General features: G+C 41.1%; 1 protein-coding gene across 4 annotated transcripts in view; it reads right to left on the minus strand.

The window, feature by feature from the left end:
* Positions 1–23,042, minus strand: part of STIM1 (stromal interaction molecule 1) — a 172,518-nt gene that overhangs the window by 50,551 nt on the left and 98,925 nt on the right. For all 4 annotated transcript variants that reach the window (XM_046685358.1, XM_046685360.1, XM_046685361.1 and 1 more), the window contains exon 3: positions 7,926–8,040. In XM_046685358.1, coding sequence (XP_046541314.1) covers positions 7,926–8,040 — 115 coding nt within the window. The remainder of the gene's footprint in view (positions 1–7,925; positions 8,041–23,042) is intronic.

A 23,042-nucleotide genomic window follows, 5' to 3' on the forward strand; every position in this document is an offset into this window, starting at 1 on the left:
AGATGTACCTTATTCATGGGTCAGAAACTCGATGTTGTTAACATGTCAGTTCTCTCAAACTAATATACAGATTTAATGCAATCCAAATCAAATCCCAGCAGGCTGTCTTGTAGAAATTAAGGACTTCCACAAGAGCTAATTCAAGGACAGACAGCCAAAACAACTTTGAAAAAAAACCATAAAGTTGGAGGGCTAACACTACCCAACTGAAAGAACTGTATATGACTATTGTAATCAAAATAGCATGGTATTGGCATAAAGGCAGACAAACAGATCAGTGGATTAGAATAGAATGTCCAGAAATAAATGCATATTTATACAGACAATTGATTTCTGAGAAAAGGTCCAAGGCAACACAGTGGAGAAAGAACAAAACTTTCAACAAATCATTCTAGAACAATTGGGATATCTGTAAGCACACAAAAAAATGGGGATCCATACTTAACACCATATACAAAAATTAATATAAAACAGATCATAGGCCTAAATGTAAAATCTAAAAGTATAAAATGTAAAACTTCTAAAGGGAAACATAGGAGAAAATGTTTGTGTAAGCCTTGGTCAGGCAAAGATTTCTTACATATGACACCAAAAACATGATCCGTAAGAAAACAAATTGATAAAAGACTTCAGAAAAATTTAAAACTTTCTGTTCTACAAAAGACACTGCTAAGAGAATAAGACAAGCCACAGACTGGGAGAAAATCTTTGCAAAGCACATCTCTCATAAAGGATTTATATCCAGAATATATAAAGAACTCCCAAAACTCAATAATAAGAAAACAAACCCAATTAAAAAGATTTGGACAGATAATCTACCAGAGCAGATATATGAATGGCAACATAAACACATAAAAAAATGCCCAACATCATTAGTCATCACGTAAATGCAAAATAAAACCACTATGAGATACCACTACACTATGAGAATGGCTAAAATTAAAAAGACTGAGCACACCAAGTGCTGACGAGGATGTGGAGCAACTGAAAGTCTCATACACTGTTGGTGGGAATGTAAAATGATACAACTACTTGGCAAAACAGTTTGACAGTTTCTTAAAAATATACACCTACCATACAATCTAGACCTTCCACTCCTAGGCATTTACCTAAGAGAAAAAAAATATATGCCCATACAAAGACTTGTACATGAATGTTTATAGAAGCTTTATTTGTAATAGCCAAAACCTGGAAACTCAAATATCTATAAGCAGATGAATGGATAAATAAATTGTGGTATATCTATACAATGGAATATTACTCAGCAATAAAAATAAATGAACTATTTGTATATATGCAACAACATGAATGAATCTCAAAATAATTATGCTGAGTGAAAGAAGCCAGATATTTTGTGTGCGTGTCTGAGGAACATTGCCCCTGAGCTAACATCTGTGTCAATCTTCCTCTACTTTGTATGTGGTGCACCACCACAGCATGGCTTGATGAGCACTGCATAGGTCTGTGCCCAGTATCTGAACCCACAAACCCAGGGCCACCAAAGTGAAGCATGCAAACTTAACCACTACGCCACCGCACAGGCCCCAAAGCCAGCTTCTTTTAAGTACATATTATATGATTCTATTTATATAAAAGTCTATAAAATACAAGCTAACTTATAGTGGCTAAAAGCAGATCAGAAGTTGTCTGGAGGGAGAGGGGAAGAAATCACAAAGGGCTGTGACAAAACTTTTAGGGGTGATGAATATATTCACTATCTTGATTGCAGTGACAGTTTCACAGTTGTACACATGTGTCAAAACTTCAAAACTTGGGGCCGGCTCTGTGGCCGAGTGGTTAAGTTCGCGCGCTCCACTGCGGCGGCCCAGGGTTCAGATCCTGGGCACGGACATGGCACCGCTCGTCAGGCCACGTTGAGGTGGCATCCCACATCCCACAACTAGAAGGACCTGCAACTAAGATATACAACTATGTACAGGGGGGGTTTGGGGAGATAAAGCAGGAAAAAAAAAAAGATTGGCAACAGTTGTTAGCCCAGGTGCCAATCTTTAAAAAAAAAAAACTTCAACACTTGTACACTTTAAATATTTACACCTTACTGTATTGTCAACTACAATTCAATAAATTTCTTTCAAAGGAGGAAGTTAAGCTAAGGCAGTTATCATAGGAGATGCACATAAAATCTATTTAAGAGGCAGAATTCTCAGGACTTGGTAACAGATATAGGTGAGAGATGCTCAATTTCCTTTATTAAATGGGGATATAAGTAAGACATTTTACCCTCAAGTAGCTATTTAATACAAATAGAAAATGACTGTGATAAGCATTAATTTTCTTCCGATAAAAAACTAACATGGATGCAGTGATTTAACACTTAGCACAGTCATTCTGTATTTATATATGAAAGAATGTAAGAGAAAGAAAAAGCCAATTGTATCTCTCTCCCAGAAAACGTAGCAACAACTAATGGCTGAGGTATTTAACTAAATGACTTGAAGATTCACTTGGCAAAGTAAATAGTTAAAAGAACAGAATAAACATTTCTCTCATTGGGTTTATATAAAAGCAAAAAGGGAATGCCAACTCCTTTATATTGATCTGACTTTTGAAATGGTTTAGACAGAAGTCCAACGCAACCCAGTGTTATGTCAACAGAGAGAGGCCAGTTCCCACTGGTTCTCTCTCTAAAAGCCTCCTGGTTCTCCAGTTACTGCTCCACTGCTCCTATGAAAAATCCTGTCGTACGAAGAATAGAGACAGAATTGGAGATGTGTGAGCTTACTTCATTATTTCCAAAAGCGCAGTATAAAATAAACATTTTCCCAAGACAAAGTTCAGAGCGACACTAGAATACCAGGTTCTTTTGCTTTTAGCTGGAATCTCTTTGATCCATAAAAATGGGGAAAGAAATTATTACTTAAGAAATATGCTTTGTTTGGCAAAGAGCATCTTTTAAAATCTTGTGTCCAGGAAAAGGGAGAGGAAACAGTAATGATGCACTTTGTTTAGAAGAATGGAAGCCGTGCTCTTTAAGAGAATCCCCTTGGGTCAGTGCCTCCCACCACCCCTCACTACAAAGGGCACTGTTACTGTTACTGCTGGATCAAATACACAAACAACAATTCTATTTCTCAAAAATTCTACAAAGTTCACCTGGCATCTCTTCCTTTAAATAACTGCCACTCCTCTACCTCACAGGGTCTTAGGGGGATGGGAAATTGCAGCACCCCTAACCCCCACACATACCCTCTGACTATCACTACCCTACAGCAGTCTGTGATCCAAACTATACCAATCTAATTCTCCCTCCACGGTTTCTGATTCTTGAGCAAAGACACCTAGGGATGAAAAATGAATGAAGCTGAGACATCTGAGACTAGCCAATTAGAAAAGACCAATCCCCTAGTCCTTGCCACTGGGATCTCTGGAGTTGCCCTTGATCTTGATTCTTCCTCTCCCTACTTGTTCAGCTCTACCTTACTTATTTAATTCTGCATACAGTAGCCCCCCCTTATCTGTGGTCTCAGTTACCCATGGTCAATTGCAGACATCATCTGCCCCTAACAACCAACCATCAACAACATAATGGCTCGATGATCCTCCCTCTGACATACTGTCCGAAGGTCAATAGAAGCCAAACACTACCATTAGTAGTCATTCACCTCACTTCATCTCACCATGTAAGCATTCTATCATCGCACATTATCACAAGAAGAAGGGTAAGTATAGTACAATAAGATATTCTGAGAAACAGAGAGACCACATTCACATCACTATGATGATAGTATATTGTTATCATTTTCCATTTTATTATTAGTTACTGCTGTTAATCTGTTACTGCGCCTAATTTAAAAAGATTTTTTTTTCCTTTTTCTCCCCAAAGCCCCCCAGTACATAGCTGTATATTTTTTCAGTTGTGGGTCCTTCCAGTTGTGGCATGCCGTCTCAGCATGGCTTCAGGAGAGGTGCCATGTCCGCGCCCAGGATCCGAACCGGCGAGACCCTGGGCTGCACAAGTGGAGCAAGCAAACTTAACCACTCGGCCACGGGGCCAGCCCCAGTGCCTAATTTACAAATTAAACTTTATCATAGGAATGTATGTATAGGAAAAAACATAGTACATATGGGGTTCATTACTATCTACAATTTCAGGCATCCACTGGGGGTCTTGGAACGTATCTCTTACGGATAAGGGGGAATTACTGTAATAAAGAATTTGGCTCAGGCGGGCTGGCCTGGTGGTGTAGTGGTTAAGTTTGCATGCTCCTCTTTGGTAGCCCAGGGTTCACAGGTTCAGCTCTCGGGCACAGACCTAGCACTGCTAGTCAAGCCACACTGTGGCGGCATCGTACATAAAATAGAGGAAGATGGACACAGATGTTAGCTCAGGGCTGATCTTCCTCACACACACACACAAAAAAGTGGCTGGTCTTTGCCTTCAGGTCAATTTCCCTGTTAATAGAAGTATCTTTGTTATTCATAGTGGGCTCCTTGGATTACACTTGAGTTCATGCTAATGAGATGACTCTGGATGGGGGCTGCTCACCAGAAAAACCAACCATGTGACAAGAGGATTGGGGCTTTGAGCCAAGTGATATCAGCCCAACCTTTGCGGAGGAAAAGAGGACTCGTGATTAAGTTCAACCATGTGCCCAATGATTCAATCAATCATGCCTGTGTAGTTGGACCCCAGTAAAAACTCTGGACACTAAAGCTATGTTGAGCTTTCTGGTTGGCAAACACACTGATGACTGATGTGCTGGGAGGGTGCTATGTCCTGATTCATGGGGACAGGTCACAGGAGCTCCACATTCAGGACCCTACCAGAGCTCACCCTATGGGTCTTTTCTTTAGGCTGGTCCTAATTTTTATCCTTTAAAATAAAATTGTAATCATAATTACAGCACTTTCCTGAGTTCTATGAGTCATTTAGCAGATTACCAAACCTGAGCAGATAGTGGGAGCCTCTGATTTTGTGCTCAGTTGGTCAGACCACAAGTGTTCTGGGAACATCCAGAGCTTATGGCTAGTTTGGTGTCTAAAGTGAAGGTAGTCTTGTTGGGGACTGTGCCCTTAACTTATAAAGTCTGCACTAACTCTAGGTAGTTAGTGACAGAATTGTATTGCATTATTTCACTTAATCACTCCCTATGCTTCATTTTCCTCATCTGTAAATGCAGACACTCATAGTATTTATACTTCATAAGGTTTTATGAGAATAAAGGAGTTGATATATGTAAAGCACTCAAAACAGTGCCTAGACCATATTAAGCATTATATAAATATTAGAATAGTTTCTCAGTTGTTGTTGTTGTTTCTATTATTAAAGTCCAGAGCTGGCTAATGTATAAATTATCAGGCTTTTCTACTAAAATCTAAAAAACACAGAGAAAAGACTGGCTCCCAACATTAGTCAGAAAATGTTAACAACATTAATCGCATAGATGGTACTGACGTTAGCCAGCTAATGTTCTGAACACAAATGACTACTGCCGATATCTACATCATCTAGCAAAACTCAGACCAGCCAGTTTAAGCAAGTGCCAGAATATTACATGCTTTTTGTAACTCTGGAAATCATCACTCCAGGGAGATTAGGGTCCTTGTTCTGAATAATGAAGCAAATGGTTGGGAGAAATAGTATAAGATGATTCTTACTTTCAGTTTGTCAAACCACCAGGCCTGGCACACGATGAACAAATCCTAACATGGTACATTTTATCACTTCTCAGCTTAGCTATAAGATACATCACTGGGCACTGAAATGTTTTTCTCTGCTCATCAGTAATGGCTACCAACTCCTCAAAACTCACTCCTTTGTCTTCCATCTTCCTGTCATTTAGAACACACTTGGAAGTGTTCCAAATAGCTGCTGAGTACAGAAATAAAGTTCTTACCAGAAAATTGTCTTGGGCTGTTTTCTAGTATTATGATTCAGACCCTCTGTTCTGCCCTCTCATGGTCACTTTCCCTTCCCAGCTACTTCTATGTGAGCTTTCAGAGAAGGCTAGGAATGCTCTCCCTGCCATCTTTCATTCTAAGTTCCTACTTATGAAACACACTCTTAAAACCCTGGCACCATGTCCTCATGTTATTACACAAAAAGAAGAAAACTAAAATTAAACAGTACAGATAAAAAATTTTCCTGGCAGTGTTGGTATAATTCCAAAGATCGTTTCAGTGCTTCATCTCTCATTAGTAGACAGCCTGAGTTGCTCAGGAGCTGCTAAACAAAAGCACCCACAAGGAACTCAGCTTCTAAAGATTTCCAGAAAGCTGATCATATAGCTAACCTATGCTTCCTCTAAATTGATAAAACATAAGAGTTAACAAGAAGTAGCAGCCTGTCCATCCTAGAACCAGGATTAGAATCCAGGTCTTTCTGTTTCAAATCTAATGTTCTCCATCTACATTATAGGTGATCCCTTCCAGATCTAAAATTCTATAATCCTAGGTAGTAATTTAAACAAAAATAGAAAATGCCTCATTCCTACAAAAACTGGTCTTCTCTATCACCAGACCAGTGCTTTCAACCAAGATGTTACAGAAAAGCAGAAAGAAGAAAGAAGAAGGCCCAGGTCTAAGTCCTGGCTCTGCTATTTCCTAAAAGCATGACAATGAACAAATATCTTTATAAATCTAGGCCTAAGATTCCTCATCTGCAAAACCAGGGACCCTGATGGTCACCTATGTTTAACCCTTCTTAGCATCAAGACCTACCCTAAGAGATCCTGGGAAGAGACTGCTTCCAATCATGTTAGTATCAAAGGAAGTTTTAGCCACAGATTCAAAAGGAGAGGGGACTAAAGCACTGTTTTTCCCTTCTCTGTCAAGTCTCACACAATTAGACATGCTCTTTCACTCAGAACTCTGAAGCGAAAGCTCCAGAAAAAAGCTGTAGTCATGGTTTAGCAGTTTTACAAGTGAAAAAGATCTAAAGTTTTAATTTAATAAGTTCAACATGAGTCAGCAGAGTTATGTGCCTGCTGGAGGCACCAGTATCTAATCAGGTTGCATTAAAAGATGCACAGGTCCCGAACTGAGAAGCTGATGGTCCTGCTAAATTCTATGCTGATCAAACCACACCCCAGGGGTCTGCATCCAACTCTAGGAGCCATGATCTAAGAAAGACGTTAACAAAAGAGTCCACAGGTAGGAAACCAAGATGAGATGGAGGCTGAAAAAGAATGTTTTCTTCAAAGAACTAGCACTATTGAACCTGGAAAAGAGAAGACTCAGAAGAGAGTCCATCTGTACTTCTACCTAATCTTTGAATCATCTAGGACTCAGAGGAGTGAGGACCAAATGGGGAGCCACAGAAGAAAGGGGCTGCCTTAAAAGGCCAGCAAGCTCCCTATCTCTGGAGATGAAGCAGCCAAAGCTGGGAGATTCCTATGGGGATGGAGGTGGGGAGAGCTGGTGAAGAGAGGGGTAGGGATAGGATGGAATTCAATAAGACTTCCAATGAAGAACAACTCCAACTCTGTCTAGAGCATCTTCCCCCCATCCCCAGCACAGTGACTTTATCAGTCTTATTCAGTGACTGTATGTAGAACCATTTCAATAATTTGCTCTTCATTAAGCATTTTATTATACTCATGTCCTTTTAAGGCCAAGTTGCCGCCCATCTTCTCTCTTCTTTTTTTTTTTTTTTTTTTGAGGAAGATTAACCCTGAGCTAACATCTGCTGCCAATTCTTCCCCCTCTCCTTTTTTTTTTTTTGTTGAGGAAGACTGGCCCTGAGCTAACATCCATGCCCATCTTCCTCCACTTTATACATGGGATGGGATGCCTGCCACAGCATGGCTTGCCAAGCGGTGCCATGTCCACACCCCAGATGCAAACCAACAAACCCCGGGCTGCCAAAGTGGAATGTGCAAACTTAACCATTGCACCCCAGGCCGGCCCTTCTCTCTTCTCTAAACCTTCCAGCAACTAGGATTGACAACCAGGCTGCCTATTACCTTCTGAAGACTTCCATGCCTTCCACAGGTCCTCCACGCTGATGAGTTTATCCTCACCATGGAAGGTGCTGTGTTTCACCGTTGGGTCATGGTAATTGAGGTCTTCCCTCAGGAACTGCAAGGGAAAAGTACACAAGTCACAAGAAATACCTGGGAGCCAGTCCACCAAGATCTCCACGCAGATCGTGTAGCTATCCACAGCACTTCCTATCTACCCAGTGCACGAGTATACCACATCATTCACGTATCCTTCCATGTGCATATATCCTAGTTGCCAAGCAGACTGCTTTTTCTTGTTATATGTTTCACTTGAAAATATAAACATGAATAAGAAAGTCCTTCCTCATATTTTTTTTAATTATGGGAAGATAATATATGACAGTTAACTGGAATTCAGTAAGCTGGAAGAGGGAAGAAGGAAAGGGAGGAAGAACTAACAACTTTTGAGCACTTATCTATACAGTAAGCAACATTCCAAGAACTTCCACAATATTTTCCCATCTAATCCAATGAATTATCACACTCATTTTACAAATGAGAACAGTAACACTCACAAAGATTATGCAATTTCCCCGAAATCACATTAAGTTTAGAGAAGTTAAATTACTTGCTGTGATAATTTTAAAATATGTCCACAATTCTTTGACAATCCTCCCACAAAAGGTGAATTCTCCTCCCTTTGAATATAGACTGACATTAGTGACTCATCTTCTAACAAACAATGTGGCAGCAGTGATGTCAAAGGACTTCCAAGGCTAGATTAGAAAAAGCGATACAGATTCCACCTGGCTCTCTCCCTTTTGGGACACATGCCTTGGGAGCCCTGAGCCAACACGCAAGAAGCCTGGCCACCTTGAAGCTACCATGCGAGAGAGATCACATGGAAAGACTATGTGGAGACCGAGAGAGATGACTGAGCAGCCCCAGCTGTTTAAGTCTTCCGGCCCGGAAGTCAGACATGTGAGTGACTGAGACTTCAGGTGATTCCAGCCCCCAGCTTTTGGTTCTTCATGTGATGCCAAGTGGACACAGATGAGCTGTCCCTGCTGAGCCATGCCCAGATTGTAGATACATGTCAAAATAAATGTTGCTGTTTTAAGCCACCAAGTTTTGGGGAAGTTGGTTATGCAGCATTAGATAGGTAAAACATCTGCTCAATGTACAGCTAATAAGTGATGGAGTTAGCATTCTAACCCAAGATATCTGACTTTATAGTCCAAAGTTTCCCCCTGCTCTGCATATGCTGTCCTTTAGTTATATGGATTTTTTTTCATACTATAATTTTATAAGAAAAAACAAAAACATGGGGCCAGCCTGGTGGCGCAGAAGTTAAGTGCGCACGTTCCGCTTCAGCGGCCCAGGGTTTACCAGTTTGAATCCCGGGTGCAGACAAGGCACCGCTTGGCACGCCATGCTGTGGTAGGCGTCCCACATAGAAAGTAGAGGAAGATGGGCACGGATGTTAGCTCAGGGCCAGTCTTCCTCAGCAAAAAGAGGAGGATTGGCAGATGTTAGCTCAGGGCCAGTCTTCCTCAAAAAAAAACAAAAACAACAACAAAAAAGAAAAACAAAAGATATCAAAGCTTTTAGAAATTTAACTGGTGACTAACTTCACAGATACTCCCATTCAGTCTGATCCTTAACCTCATTAGTATGTACAAGACTGAACACTGATCACTGGTTTCCACAGATCAAACATCAAAGTAGTATGGAATTCTGATCACTACTCTCACAAGAACACATTTTAGTAGGATTTTCAGGAAATACTTTTTATCCATCTTTCATTATCCCCAGGGTCCAGAAAAGGGTCTGACGCAGAGTAATGTCGGTAAATGTTGTGACTAAATGAACAGATAGTTGACAGAATGGTCCCAAATTCCCTACACCCATTATCAAGGGGTGATTTCTTCCCCAGGGTTTTGCAGACATTAAGACACTGGGCTGGATGACTCAGGAGAGAAGTCTGAAGAGAGTCCACACTGGAGGACTCTCACCCTAGAGAGAGTATAGGCTGCCGAGCACAAGGAACTTGACAATGTCCACAAATATAACACAGTGCTGTCCGATACAACTTTCTGCAATGGTGGAAATGTTCAGTATCTGTCTGGTCCAAGCAGTCACCACTAGGCACATGTGGCTATTGAGCACTCATAATGTGACTAGTATGACTAAAACTCTTTTTAAATTAATTTACATTTACATTTAAATGGCCACATGTGGCTAATGGCAACATATTTGGAGTGCAGCTCTAATAATTCTACTACGTGGAGTATAGGTATGGCCCAGCCACACTTCCACGGAGGCTAGAATGGTATATGGAAGACCTCAGGCGAGATGAGAAGTGGAGAGCAGTGCCCAAGGGCATAGGTTTAACAGTTCTTTGTGCCCTCTGGCCACAACTTCTGGGGGCAGAAATTCATTCATTTCATTTATTCAACAAATATAAGATTTCCATGTACCAGGTATAGTTCCAGGCATTAGAAATGCAGTAAATAGTAAACAAAACAGATACTAATCTTTGTCCTCATTGAGCTAACACCTTATTTGGGTGAGAGAGACAATAATTTCTTTAAAGCAGGGAAGAGGAATAGGGAATGCCAAGGGTAGTGGTATCAGTGGTTTGTCAGTTTAATTACAGGAGTCAAGGGAGGTCTCATTAAGAAGGTGACTTTTAAACAAATGTCTGAAGGAGATGCTGGAGAAAGGCAAGCAGAATAACTGAAAGAAGAGTATCCTAAGAATAGGGAATAGCAAATGCAAAGGACCTGAGGCAAGAACATACTCGGTATGTTCAAGGAATAGCAAGGAGGACAGTGTGGCTGAAGAGAAATGAGTGAGGTGGTGACTAGCAGGAGATAAACTCAGGGAAGCAGCAGGGGTTCAGATCATAAGGGCCCTGGTAAGCCATATATGGACTTTGACTTTTACTCTGAGATGGAAGCTACTGGAGGAATTTGAACACAGATGTGACACACTCACATTGACCTCTTTTAAAGGATTTCTCTGCATGCTGTGTTGAGAAGCAGACTACAGGAGGGCACGGGCAGATGCAGCGAACCCAGTCAGGTGGCCATAGCAATAATCTATGCATGAGCTAACAGTGGCTTGAAACAAGCTAGGAGTATGGGGGTAACGAGAAGTTGTCAGGTTTTGGCTACACTTTAAAGACATCAAATCAGTAACTCTCATAATTTTTTAGTTTTGATTCATCAGGTCCTTTAAGGTATACCCTACTTTGGCTTTCCTAGGCTAAAATCCAGGCCCTCTTAATCTACGACTAGAGAAACACGTTATCATACACAAGCCTTAGGAGCAGAAACGCCAAATTCTCCAAGGAAGGTGATTTTCTGCCATTACCAGCTAGCTCCAGGAAACCATCTGATGAGACATACCAGCTGCTTATAGGGAACCAACAGACACAGACTGCTTTTTACAGCCAAATCTGATCACTGAGGTATATGGAGAGCAGAGAAGCTCATGGGAAGAAAGTGCAAGGAGGCTCTGCACAGGGGCTTGCATACAGGCACTGCTGGTGCCACAAAGCATGCAAAGAAGGAGTGGGGTCAGAAAGCAAGGCCCGCAAGAAGATGGTGCCAACTGAAGAACGTGGCCTGACAGAAGCTCTACCTGAAGGAAGGGCCTGATGCTGAGCGGAACCTCTCTAGAGAACAAAGCAGTGGGACTGCAACAATCAGGCCTTATGAGTAGGAGAGGCGGTGTACTACAAAGAGTTCAGAACCCACAGAAACAGACCCTTACTTCCTGTGTGACCTTTGGGCAAGCTACTTAGCCTCTCTGAGCCTGTTTTCCTCTCAAAATGAGGGTTAATTATCCCTCCCATTTGAGTGTGATAAAGATTTAAAGAGACATGTTTGCAGAAGTCATAAACTGCCTTTCCCTGTCTTTTAACAGTCCTCAGAGCATTTTATAAACTGAACCTATAATTAAAAATCAAATCTCAAAAAAACCCCAGCTTTTCAGGCTACCTTAAAAAAAAAAAAAAACTAAAGATCTAGGACACTGAACCCCAGTGACAACTTTAGAATTCCATTTAGGAGAGGCTTACGGGTTGCAATTTCATTGGAAGCGAGGGTGATGGCTAAGGGACTTGTCACGAGGTTGTGTTTGCATAGCAAGCACATTATTTTTATGTAGATTGTACATTACAAATTAATTTTAAAATGCAACACTCACAAAGATGTGTTTATTCACATTTTACTTAAAATTAAGAAAAAAATTGTCCACATCAAAGAATATTATATATATAATAAATATATATCTATGTGTATATATTTGGGGCAGTTTGGAGGTAGGGGAGCTGGTGCTAGGGGAGATAATGAGGGCCTGAAGCCCCCACCTCCTGGCACCACTCCTGGGTTCATGTCTACCTGGCAACAATCTGCCAGAGCTGAGCAGCAGCTGCCTCCTTCTGAAGAGGCATGTGCTCTCTAGTTTGCCACAGCTCCCACCACTCACAAATTTACACATATGCATTTCTACAGCCCACATTTCTCAGTTATGATGCCCCCAGCCCCTCAGAGGCACAGAGCTTGTGATTCTTGAGGTACACAAAAGCACTCTAAGTTTTAAAGCACAAATCGAATGTTAGCTGAGATTGTAACTAGAATGAGCGTGAGGTAAGGATATGAAAATGAGAGAAAAAGCTACTTGATCAAAGGAGACTCTTCTGTGCTCCCACAGCCCCTGTGTAACCTTTATCGGTCTTGTTATCTGCCTATCTCCCTACCAAACCATATACCCTCTGATGGAAGGTCCCAGTTACCCAGCTATAAACACAGCATACAAGAATGTTGTACTGAACGAGAATCCTCATGTCCAATATACTTGAGGTAGGCATCACCCCATATTACTCTAAACACTGTCCCACATCTGGCTAATAGCTAAAATCTGATTTAAGGCAAAGTTTAAAAGGAACAAAAAGCAAAAACAAAACAAAACCAAAGAGGCGACTGTTGGCTCTCACAACAAAGATTTACTATTTCAGACTCCAAACAAGCAGCTCTTCTCTTAGGAAGGTCTAAGGGGGCTCCCTAAAAGTCTTGCCTTATGACAGAGAATACAACACTAGCTAGAGTTGCAGCTCAACAGCTCTCTGAAGAGCCAAGGGACCAGCTGTCACTAGGTATATTTAGCTCTATGAGCTCAGAAAAGTGATCTCCCTGGCATTGGAACAAAGCATGCAATCCATCCCAAGTGAAGCTGTAGAGAAGGGATGTGGGTGAAAGCAGACAGGAGGAGAGACATCTCTCTAGAATTCCCAAGAAAATAAGCCCATCTTCCATGTCTCCCAAACCAAACCACACCACCTCCACTACTACTTCCTCCGACACATAATATTTAGAACCCATAAGACTCATGCCCAGATCTGAGCAGCTTCCCAAGTCTTGTTCACTTCTTGAACATCTAGCAAGGACCCGCATTTTAGCTACAACAGCTCTGAATGCCATTTATACAGAGAGCTAGGACACGGATGTCTCAGTGGTGAAGTATCTGTCCCCATTGAGATCAGAAGCTGTTTCTCAAGGGCAGGGAGAGAACAGTCATTTCTCACTCACCTTTGTACATCTAGTCTCACTCCTGCCAGTCCACACTAGTCACCAGAATGACCTTGGTAAAGTACAAGCCTAACTATACCAACACTCCTACTTAAATTCTCATGGCTCCCCGCTACCTACAGGATAAAGCCTTAGCTTCTTGGTCTTACATTCAAGGCCTTTTACAATCTGGCCCATAGACTAACTTCCCAATCAGCTTCCTGGCCACTCTCCCTCCCTACTAGGCACCTAGACTCCAGACCAGGAGTCAGGAAATAATGGCCATGGGCCACATCCAGCTTGCTGTTTCTTTTTGTAAATAAAGTTTTATTGGAACATAGCCAGACTCACTCATTTATGTACTCTCTATAGACGCTTTCATGCTACAAAAACAGAGCTGAGTTGTTGTGACAGAGACTGTATGGCCAGTAAAGCCTAAAGTATCAACTCTCTGGCCCTTTATAGAAAAAGTTTGCCAATGTTTGCTCTAGCTCCTTCAGGCTCCTTGAACAAACCATGCTCTTTTATACCTCTAAGCCTTTACACAAGATGCTCCATTTAAAACGTTTTCTCCAGGGGCTGGCCCTGTGGCCGAGTGGTTACGTTTGCACGCTCTGCTTCAGCAGCCCGGGGTTTCACTGGTTCAGATCCTGGGCGCAGACATGGCATGGCTCATCAGGCCACGCTGAGGCAGCATCCCACATGCCACAACTAGAAGGATCCACAACTAAAATATACAACTATGTACTGGGGGGATTTGGGGAGAAAAGCAGAAAAAAAAAAAATGATTGGCAACAGTTGTTAGCTCAGGTGCCAATCTTTAAAAATAAAATAAACTAAATAAATAAATAAAATGTTTTCTCCCACTCTTTATCTGCTAAAGAAAAAGTCACTGCCTTTCTGAAGTTTTCCAGACTTCTCTCAGACAAGTTAATTGCCCTATCCTATTTGTTCTCTCAGTTCTCAGGGTATTCATCTATGACAGAACTTAGCCCATTATACCATAATTACTATTTAATTACCCCTCTCTTTCTCTCCCTAAGCAACTCAAATATAGAAACTGTATTTTATTTGTCATTTATCTCTTTCCCCAACATCTTGTGAATTCTCTGGAACACCTAAATGAATAATTAATTTAGCTCCCTAAGCCCACCCCCAACCATAGGGCCTGGCACAAAGCAGGGTATGTGGTTATTAAATAACTGAATGAGTGTCTCTCGCTTGAGTTTGCCCTACAACACCCAGCAGAGTGGTTATTTTACAACAGCTAGTCAATACATATTATGTCTACTATACAGAAGAAAGAAAAAGTCCCCAAATTGTCAGCCAATCTAAAATAAAGATATTCACCTAGGGGCCACAGGGTTACACTGGCTTGGATTCAGTGTAGCATGATGATTTAGAGCTAATTCTAGAGCCAGGCTGCCTAGGTTTGAATCCTGGTTCTACCACTTGCTTTCAGTGTATCATGCACATCATTTGTAAAATGGAGATAAGAGTAGCATAAAACTTCAGAATACCCTCCATGTTGAGAGTATTATAAATGAGTTAATTCATATAAAGAACTTAGAATAGTGCCTGGCACAAAATAAGCTCCCCTATGTGTGAATTAAGCTCTCCTAAATATTAGTATATTGTAATATAAAGATACTAAGAATGTGCAGTCCTGGAGCCCACTATTACAGTGATACTGATCTCTCATATGTAAAGGAGATCTATAGAGGAGATAGAAGGTAGATATTTCCTTGCTATATAAAGGCCATGTGACAAGATCAGCATTAGAGATAACTAAGATAAGGCACTGTAATCTACAGACCTTTAAGGTGTTTCTTTTCTACTCTCTGATTCTTACTTTGAAAGCTTTAACTCCGTTTAAAGTTGAAATTTTACAACCTTATGCAAGACCCTGTATGGGCTGGCCCCTACCTGCCTTCTTTGCCATATCAACTGCCACTTCCTCTCATCTGCAATGATGATGAATTACTTGAAATCCCCTGAAAGTACCAGGCTCTTCACCAGTCCAATGTCTTTGCACATGCTATCCCCTCACCTAAAACACTCTCCTCCTTCTGATCACTCCTAGTCATTTCTTCAGACCCAGATTACATGTCAGCAGCTCTGCATATGTGTAAAACTAACTTATATCTTCCTCTTCTGTGACTCCATCACAGTATTCACTTATCCTACTCTACTATCTTCATCCATTTACCTGGCTATTTCCACCACTAGAAGAACTTCTTCCAGGGCAGCAACTTCATCTTTCCTTTTACTCCTATATATCCAAGCATCCAGCACATATGCAGGTACAGAGAATCCCTGAGGTCAGTGACAAAGCTCAGTCCTTGCCATGGATTCATCCTTACTGTCCTCAGACTATGACACTGAACACATGACACAGGTCAAATCCTAGAGACAGCATCTAAAGTTGTAGCCTTACTAGGTACTTGGCCAGTACGGCAAAGACTGGGAAACTCTGAAATCTCCAGGCTTGCAAACTGTCAGGACCAAAGTATCCAAGCTAGCCAAGGACTACTGGCTGGGGAGTCTTTGTCTTACGAAAGGAGGATAGAAATAGATCACTAATTTAAAAATATTTTCAGAGAGAAAAGGGATTACCTTCTTAATTGGGGTCAATATTGCCACATTTACATGGGATGAATACACAGCACTATAGACAGAATGCATTATGGGTAAGAACATTTAAAAATTGAAGAATTAGAGGGGGACTTCTGGCTAGACAGTATGAGAAGCTCCACGGACCTACTGTTTGGTGAAATTTTTTTAATTTAAATTATTTTTTAAAAGCAACAATTAAAGTCTCTGGAAATAGTCCTAAGAGCATACAGCAAACGAAGAAACATCTGCTAAAACTCAGTAAGAACAGTGGGAGTCTGTAGTATTTGAACTAACACCTGCTCCCTCTCTCCCTCCCCTCTTCCAAATGTGTAAGACAGAAACTCCACACCAGACTGGTACAGCCAAGAACACAAGGCTCCTTCTCCCCCAAGCTCCCAGCTGGAGGGCTATCTGCCTGAAAGGGGAAGGACATCAGCATTCTCATCCTGCCTCCAGTTACCAGTTGCTAAGGCTAAGCTCTGGGTGAGTCCAGCCAAGAAGTGGGCCTCCCTTCTTCCACCCAGCCCCTACTCATGGGACAGGGGCTTCACCTTGGACTCAGCACCACAGAGGATGCTGGGGCCTTGATTGCCAGTGCCTTGGCTAGTAAAACAGTGATTATACTCTGGGAAAAGCAGGCTAAGAAGACCTGAGGCTACTGCCACCTCTCCACCAAGTGCTCAGCTCCTAAACTGTCACTCCCACATCACTGTTCCCACTTCTAGCTCCAGAATTATGGCTCAGGGATTTTGCCTGGGAAGAGAAGCAGGCTGTAAAACAGAGAGCTTTGAATCTCTTCCCAAAGGAAATGATTTTATTTGTAATAGAGTGTGAAGAAGTTCAAGATTAAGGGTGCTCCCAAAAACAGTGGAAGGTGTGATAAAAGGGATTTTGGAGAAGATTGGTAGATTCATTGGAGATACAGGCTAAACTGTAGGCTGGAGAATTTGCTGTGAGAACTGGGGAAAGAGATAGCTGGGAGGAGCCCTCCTGGGGTAATAACAAATCTCAACTACTGATCCCAGGAACCATCCTTTCAAAGGAATCCTAATGTGATTGGATAGGTCTGTAGAGCAAATTTATGCCCCAGGGCATTGCTGAAAACAGAGAATAATCAGATGACAACTAATGGAGCTTAAAAGCTGGGTGTAGTCAGGGAAAGAGAGAGTCAATCAAAGAGAGCCCTGCCAAAATCACTGTCATCCAAAGGTGACTGTGGCCGTATCCAAGGCTGCACCTCTGAGAAGCAATATGAGAGGCTTCACACTATGTAGACATGGTAGAAAAAGACCACTAAAATAACCTAGCCAGTCACCAAATAAACAAGTAAATCATAACAAGCCCTAGAGGGAGTGGACCAGTACCCAGAGTTGCTACAATATATTATCAAAAAGTCCAGTTTCCAACAAAAAAATGAGACACGCAAATTAACAGAAAAACAAGGCCCATATGCCAGAAAAAAGGCAGGCAATAGAAACCATCTATGAGAGCAACCAAATTTCAGATTTAACAGAAAAAGACTTCAAAGTAGCCATTTTAAATATGTTCAACAACTAAAGGGGGCCAGCCCGGTGGTGCAGCTGTTAAGTTCACACATCCTGCTTCAGTGGCCCAAGGTTTGCTTGTTCAGATCCCAGGTGCAGACCTACACAAGGCTTGTCAAGCCATGCTGTGGTAGGTGTCCCACATATAAAGTAGAGGAAGACGGGCACAGATATTAGCTCAGGGCCATCTTCCTCAACAAAAAAGAGGATTGGCCGCAGATGTTAGCTCAGGGCAAATCTTCCTCAAAAAATAAAATAAAAATAAAATAAAATAAAATAATCTAAAAAAAAAAGACTAAAAGAAACCATGATTAAAGAAGTAAAGGAATATGTGATGATAATATCACATCAAATAAAGAATATCAATAGATAGAAATTATAAAAAAAAAGAACCAAATGGATGTTGTGCAAATTTCAGGAGAGGAGCTCAACAGTAGATGTGAACCAGCAAAAGAAAGAATTAGCAAATTTGAAGAGAGATCAATAAAGATTACACAATCCAAAAAGCAGAAGAAAAAAAAGAGAACAGTCTCAGAGAAATGTGGAACACCATTAAGCTCAACTATATATGCATAATGGGAGTATCACAAGGAGAGGATAAAGATAAAGAAAAGAGAAAAATATTCAAAGAAATAATGACTGGAAAATTCCCAACTTTACAGAAAAACATTAAACTACCCATCCAGAAAGCTCAACAAACTGCAAGAAGGAAAAATGCAAAGAGAACCACAGATAGACACACCATAGTAAAATGCTGAAAGCCAAAGGCAAAGAGAAAATCTTGAAAGCAGCAAGATGAAAATGATTCATCACATACAAGGGAAGCCCAATAAAATTCACAGCTAACTTCTCATCAAAAGAGAAGGCAGTGAGATAACATGTTCAAAGTGTTGAGAGAAAAAATTGTCAACTAAGAATCTTATATCCAGCAAAACTATCTTTTTAAAGCAAAGGCAAAATAAAGACATTTCCAAATAAAAAACGTCAAGAAAACTCTTTGACAGCCAACACAACTTAACAAAAATACCAAAGGAAGTTCTTAAGGCTATTGTGACCCCAGAAAGTAATTTGAAGTCACATGAAAAACTAAATCTGTTCTTTTATTAAATAGATTCATTCATTCACTCAACAATATTTATTGAATATTGTTTTTATTGAATACTCAGCCAGGCACTTTTCTAGGTGCCAGGGATTTAGCAGTGAACAAAACAGATCCCTTGCCTTTATGGACCTTATATTCTAGACAATAAACAAGAAAATAATAAATGATCAAATGATAGAATCCAGAAGGTGATAAGTCCTTAAAAATAAACAAACAAATAAAAAGAAGTAATGTGTAAAGAGGTTATGGATGCCAGGCGTAGAGGAGAGTTGCAGATTTCATTATTAAATAAGGTAATCTGGGAATAGTCTCACTGATAAGGTAAAGGTATGAGAAAAGACAAAGTATTTGGGAATATCAGGGAGTTATCAAAGTGAGTATCTGGGAGAATATTCCAGGCAGAGGTAAGAGCTAGAACAAGGCCCTAAGATGGAAACAACAAGGACTGTTTGAGGAACAGCAAGGAGGGTAGTTGAGGTGAGTGACCAAGGGAGACAATGAAGGAGAGGAGATCATAATGATCAGCGGGGCCAGATTACATAGGGCCTTGATGACTCTTGTGTTGACTTTGGCTTTCACCCTAAGTGAAAAATGGAGCTATCACAGGGTTTAGAGCACACGAGTGAAATGATCCTATTTTTTTCTTTTTAAAGCTTCTGGCTGCTACGCTGAGAACAGACTGCAGACATGGTGATTTGTTAGGAGGCTACTGAACCTCAGTGCCTGCAGTGGAGTAGTGGTGGGAAATGATTAAACTGTGGACATATTTTGAAGGTAGAACCCACCAGATTTACCAATAGATGTGGAATGTGAGAGGAATTATGGATGATTCAGAGTATTTTTTGGCCCAGGCAACTAAAACAATGAAGTTGCCTTCAGCTGAGATGAGGGACACCAGGGTAGAGCAGGTTTTGGATGAGGTGACATTTAGAATCCAGTTTGGGGCATGTTAAGCTTCAGATGCCTTGAACATTCTTAGGAAAAAACACAAGGGTAAACTGTCATGATCTTGGGTTTGGCAATGGATTCTTAGATATGACATCAAACTGCATACTAAGAAAAAATAAACTGGACTTCGTCAAAACTGAAAACTTTTGTGCTTCAAAGGACACTATAAGAAAGTGAAAAGCCAACCTACAGAATGAGAGAAAATATTTTCAAATGATATATCTGATAAGGAACTTATATCTAGAATATATAAAGAACTTTAACAACTTTAACAAGTAAAAAGACAAACAGCCCAATTAAAAACTGGGCAAAGGATATGAATAAAACATATCTCCAAAGGAGATATACAAATGGTCAATAAGCACATGAAAATATGTTTGACATCATCAGTCATCAGGGAAATACAAATCAAAACCATCACGAGATATTACTTCTCACCCACAAGGATGGCTGTAATCAAAAAACCAGATAAAAACAAGAGTTGAGGATGTGAAGAAATCAAAACCCTCATAGACTGTTGGTATGAATATAAAATGGTTCAGCCACTTTGGAAACAGTCTGGCAGCACCTCAAACAGGTAAACACATACTTACCATATGACTCAACAATTCCACTCCTAGGTATATATACCCAAGAGAAATAAAAACATATGCCCACACAAAAACTTGCACATGTCTATAGCAGCATTATTCATAACACCCCAAAGGTGAAAACAGAAACAATCCAGGGCTGGCCCAGTGGCATAGTGGATAGGTTCACACACTCCGCTTTGGCGGCCTGGGGTTTGCAGGTTAGGATCCCAGGCGCGGACTTACACGCCGCTCATCAGGCCATGCTGTGGTGACATCCGACAAATAAAATAGAGGAAGACTGGCACAGATGGTAGCTCAGGGACAATCTTCCTCAAGCGAGACCGGCAACAGATGTCAGCTCGGGGCCAATGTTCCTCACCAAAAAGAAGAGAAACAACCAAAAGTCCATCAGCTGATGAGAGAATAAATAAAATGTAGTGCATCCATACAAGAGAATATTACTCAGCCATAAAAAGCAGCAAAGTTCTGATACATGCTACAACATGGATGAACCTTGAAAACACGCTAAGTGAAATAAGCCAGTCACAAAGGACCACATATCATATGATCCCATTTATGTGAAATGTCCAGAATAGGCAAATCTATAGAGACAGAAAGTAGATTAGTAGTTGCTTAGGGCTGAAGGGAATAGGAGAGGGAGACAATAGCTAATGTGTATGGGGTTTCTCTTTGAGATGACAAAAATATTCTAAAATTGACTGTGGTGATGGTTACACATATCTGTGAATATACTAATGACCACTGAATTGTACACTTTAAATGGGCAAATTGTATGATACATGAATTATATCTCAAAAAAGTTGTTTAAAAAAATTGATGGGTTAGACCAGGGACCAGCCAAATTTTTTCTGTAAAGGGCCAGACAGTAAATGTTCTAGGCTTGGTGGGCCATATCGTCCCTGTTACAACTACTCAACTCTGCTGTTTTTGTGTGGAAGCAGCTATAGACAATATGTAAATGAGTAAGAGTGGCTCTGTGCCAATAAAACTTTATTTATGGACACTGAAATTTGAATTTCATATAAATTTCACATGTCACAAAATTCTTCTTTGGATTTTTTCCCCAACTATTTAAAAATGTAAAAGCCATTCTTAGTTTACAGACTGTTCAAAAAACAGGAATGGGGTCACAGTTTGCTGACCCCTGGACTAAATGCACCTAATCCTCTCTCCATTATGGCTTCAAGTACTTACGAAATCTCTCTCTCTTACAATTCCCACGAATAAGAGTCAACTTTGATTTCCTCCCAGTTGTTCCCCTACACTACCATCCCTATGATGGCTTTCCAAGACCCTGGGAAACACAAACCAACCAAGCACTCAACAGTAGGAAAACCACCTGGACTCCATTTTCAAAAGAGAATACTAACTTCAATCAACTTGGTAAAAGAGTTGAGGGCTCACCATTTGCTCCTTATGAATGCCACTCACCTTTGGGCAGTGAGGAGGTGAGGGAAAAAGCTTGGAAAGAGAGAATGTAAGACAGTAAGACAAACTCATGCCCCTCTTTAAGAACCTTCTGGCTTCTAACCAACTCTAAGAGGGAGAATTAGGCTTATGTGTCAATGAGCAACATCAAAAAAAATGTCCTTAAGAACAAAATCTCCTATCAGAGTATGATAGTACCACAAGACAAGGCAAAAGGAAGTAGTGAAGATATTAGGGGTTCTTTATTAAGAAGTATTTATTCATTCATTTGCCCAACCAGCATTTACTGAGCAGTTAGTATGTGACATGTCCTGTGCTGGGATCCAGGGACACAGAGATCGACCAGATATACTAAAAGCATCTAGGTGAGACAGATATATAGAGGAGGGCCAGTCTTTGAAAGCAAGAACCACAGGTCAATGTGGAGGAAGTGCTGTGGCTCACTCCCAAAGAAAGCCCAGATACTCTCTCTCCTCCCAACCCCACACTGCCTGAGACCTCACAGAGTTTCCCACTCTCAACTAGTCAGGGAGTTGCTCATCAACTAGAGATAATAGAAAGCTTGTGAAGTGACATATAAGAAAAAGAATCTCATAGATATGGACTCGAATCCCATCTCTGCCACTTACTCACTATGTCACCTTGAGCCTGTAAAATGCAGACTACCTCAGTTACAACACGAAGAAACTGAGATCATTTAAGGCACAGTCCCTCACAGTGCCCATATGTAGAAGGTGCTTCATAAATGTTTGACTATTCTGAACCTCGGTCCCTTTGCAAGAGGGCTCACATTGTGGAGAATGGTGTATCCTGAATGAACCAGCACTCAGCCTCTGAGTCCCAGCAACAACTTTGTTTTTTGTGAGGAAGATTGGCCCTGAGCTAACATCTGTTGCCAATCTTCCTCTTCTTGCTTGAGGAAGATTGCCGCTGAGCTAACATCTGTGCCAGTCTTCCTCTATTTTATGTGGGATGCCACCACAGCATGGCTTGACAAGCAGTGCTAGGTCCGCACCTAGGATCCAAACCCGGGAACCCTGGACCACTGAAGCCAAGCGCACAAACTTAACCGCTACACCACCAGGCCGGCCACCGCCCAGCAACTTCTAATCTTAGCTCCTCCTCCTCAAGATGCCAGGTGGCTAGATAAAAGAGGCATGGTTCTCACCCAGTCAGTGCCACACTGCTGAGGTGCACGCCTACCTGACCTACACTTGGGGGGCCTGATGCTGCTGGGCACTGACAGGAAAGAGAAGAAGCTGGATAACAACAACTGCTGTTGAAATGTGACACAGCATTATGGTTGTCAAAGGCTTCTTCACACCCATTAT

Source organism: Equus quagga, chromosome 14 (genome assembly GCF_021613505.1).
Source record: "Equus quagga isolate Etosha38 chromosome 14, UCLA_HA_Equagga_1.0, whole genome shotgun sequence".
Taxonomy (NCBI): Eukaryota; Metazoa; Chordata; class Mammalia; order Perissodactyla; family Equidae; genus Equus; species Equus quagga.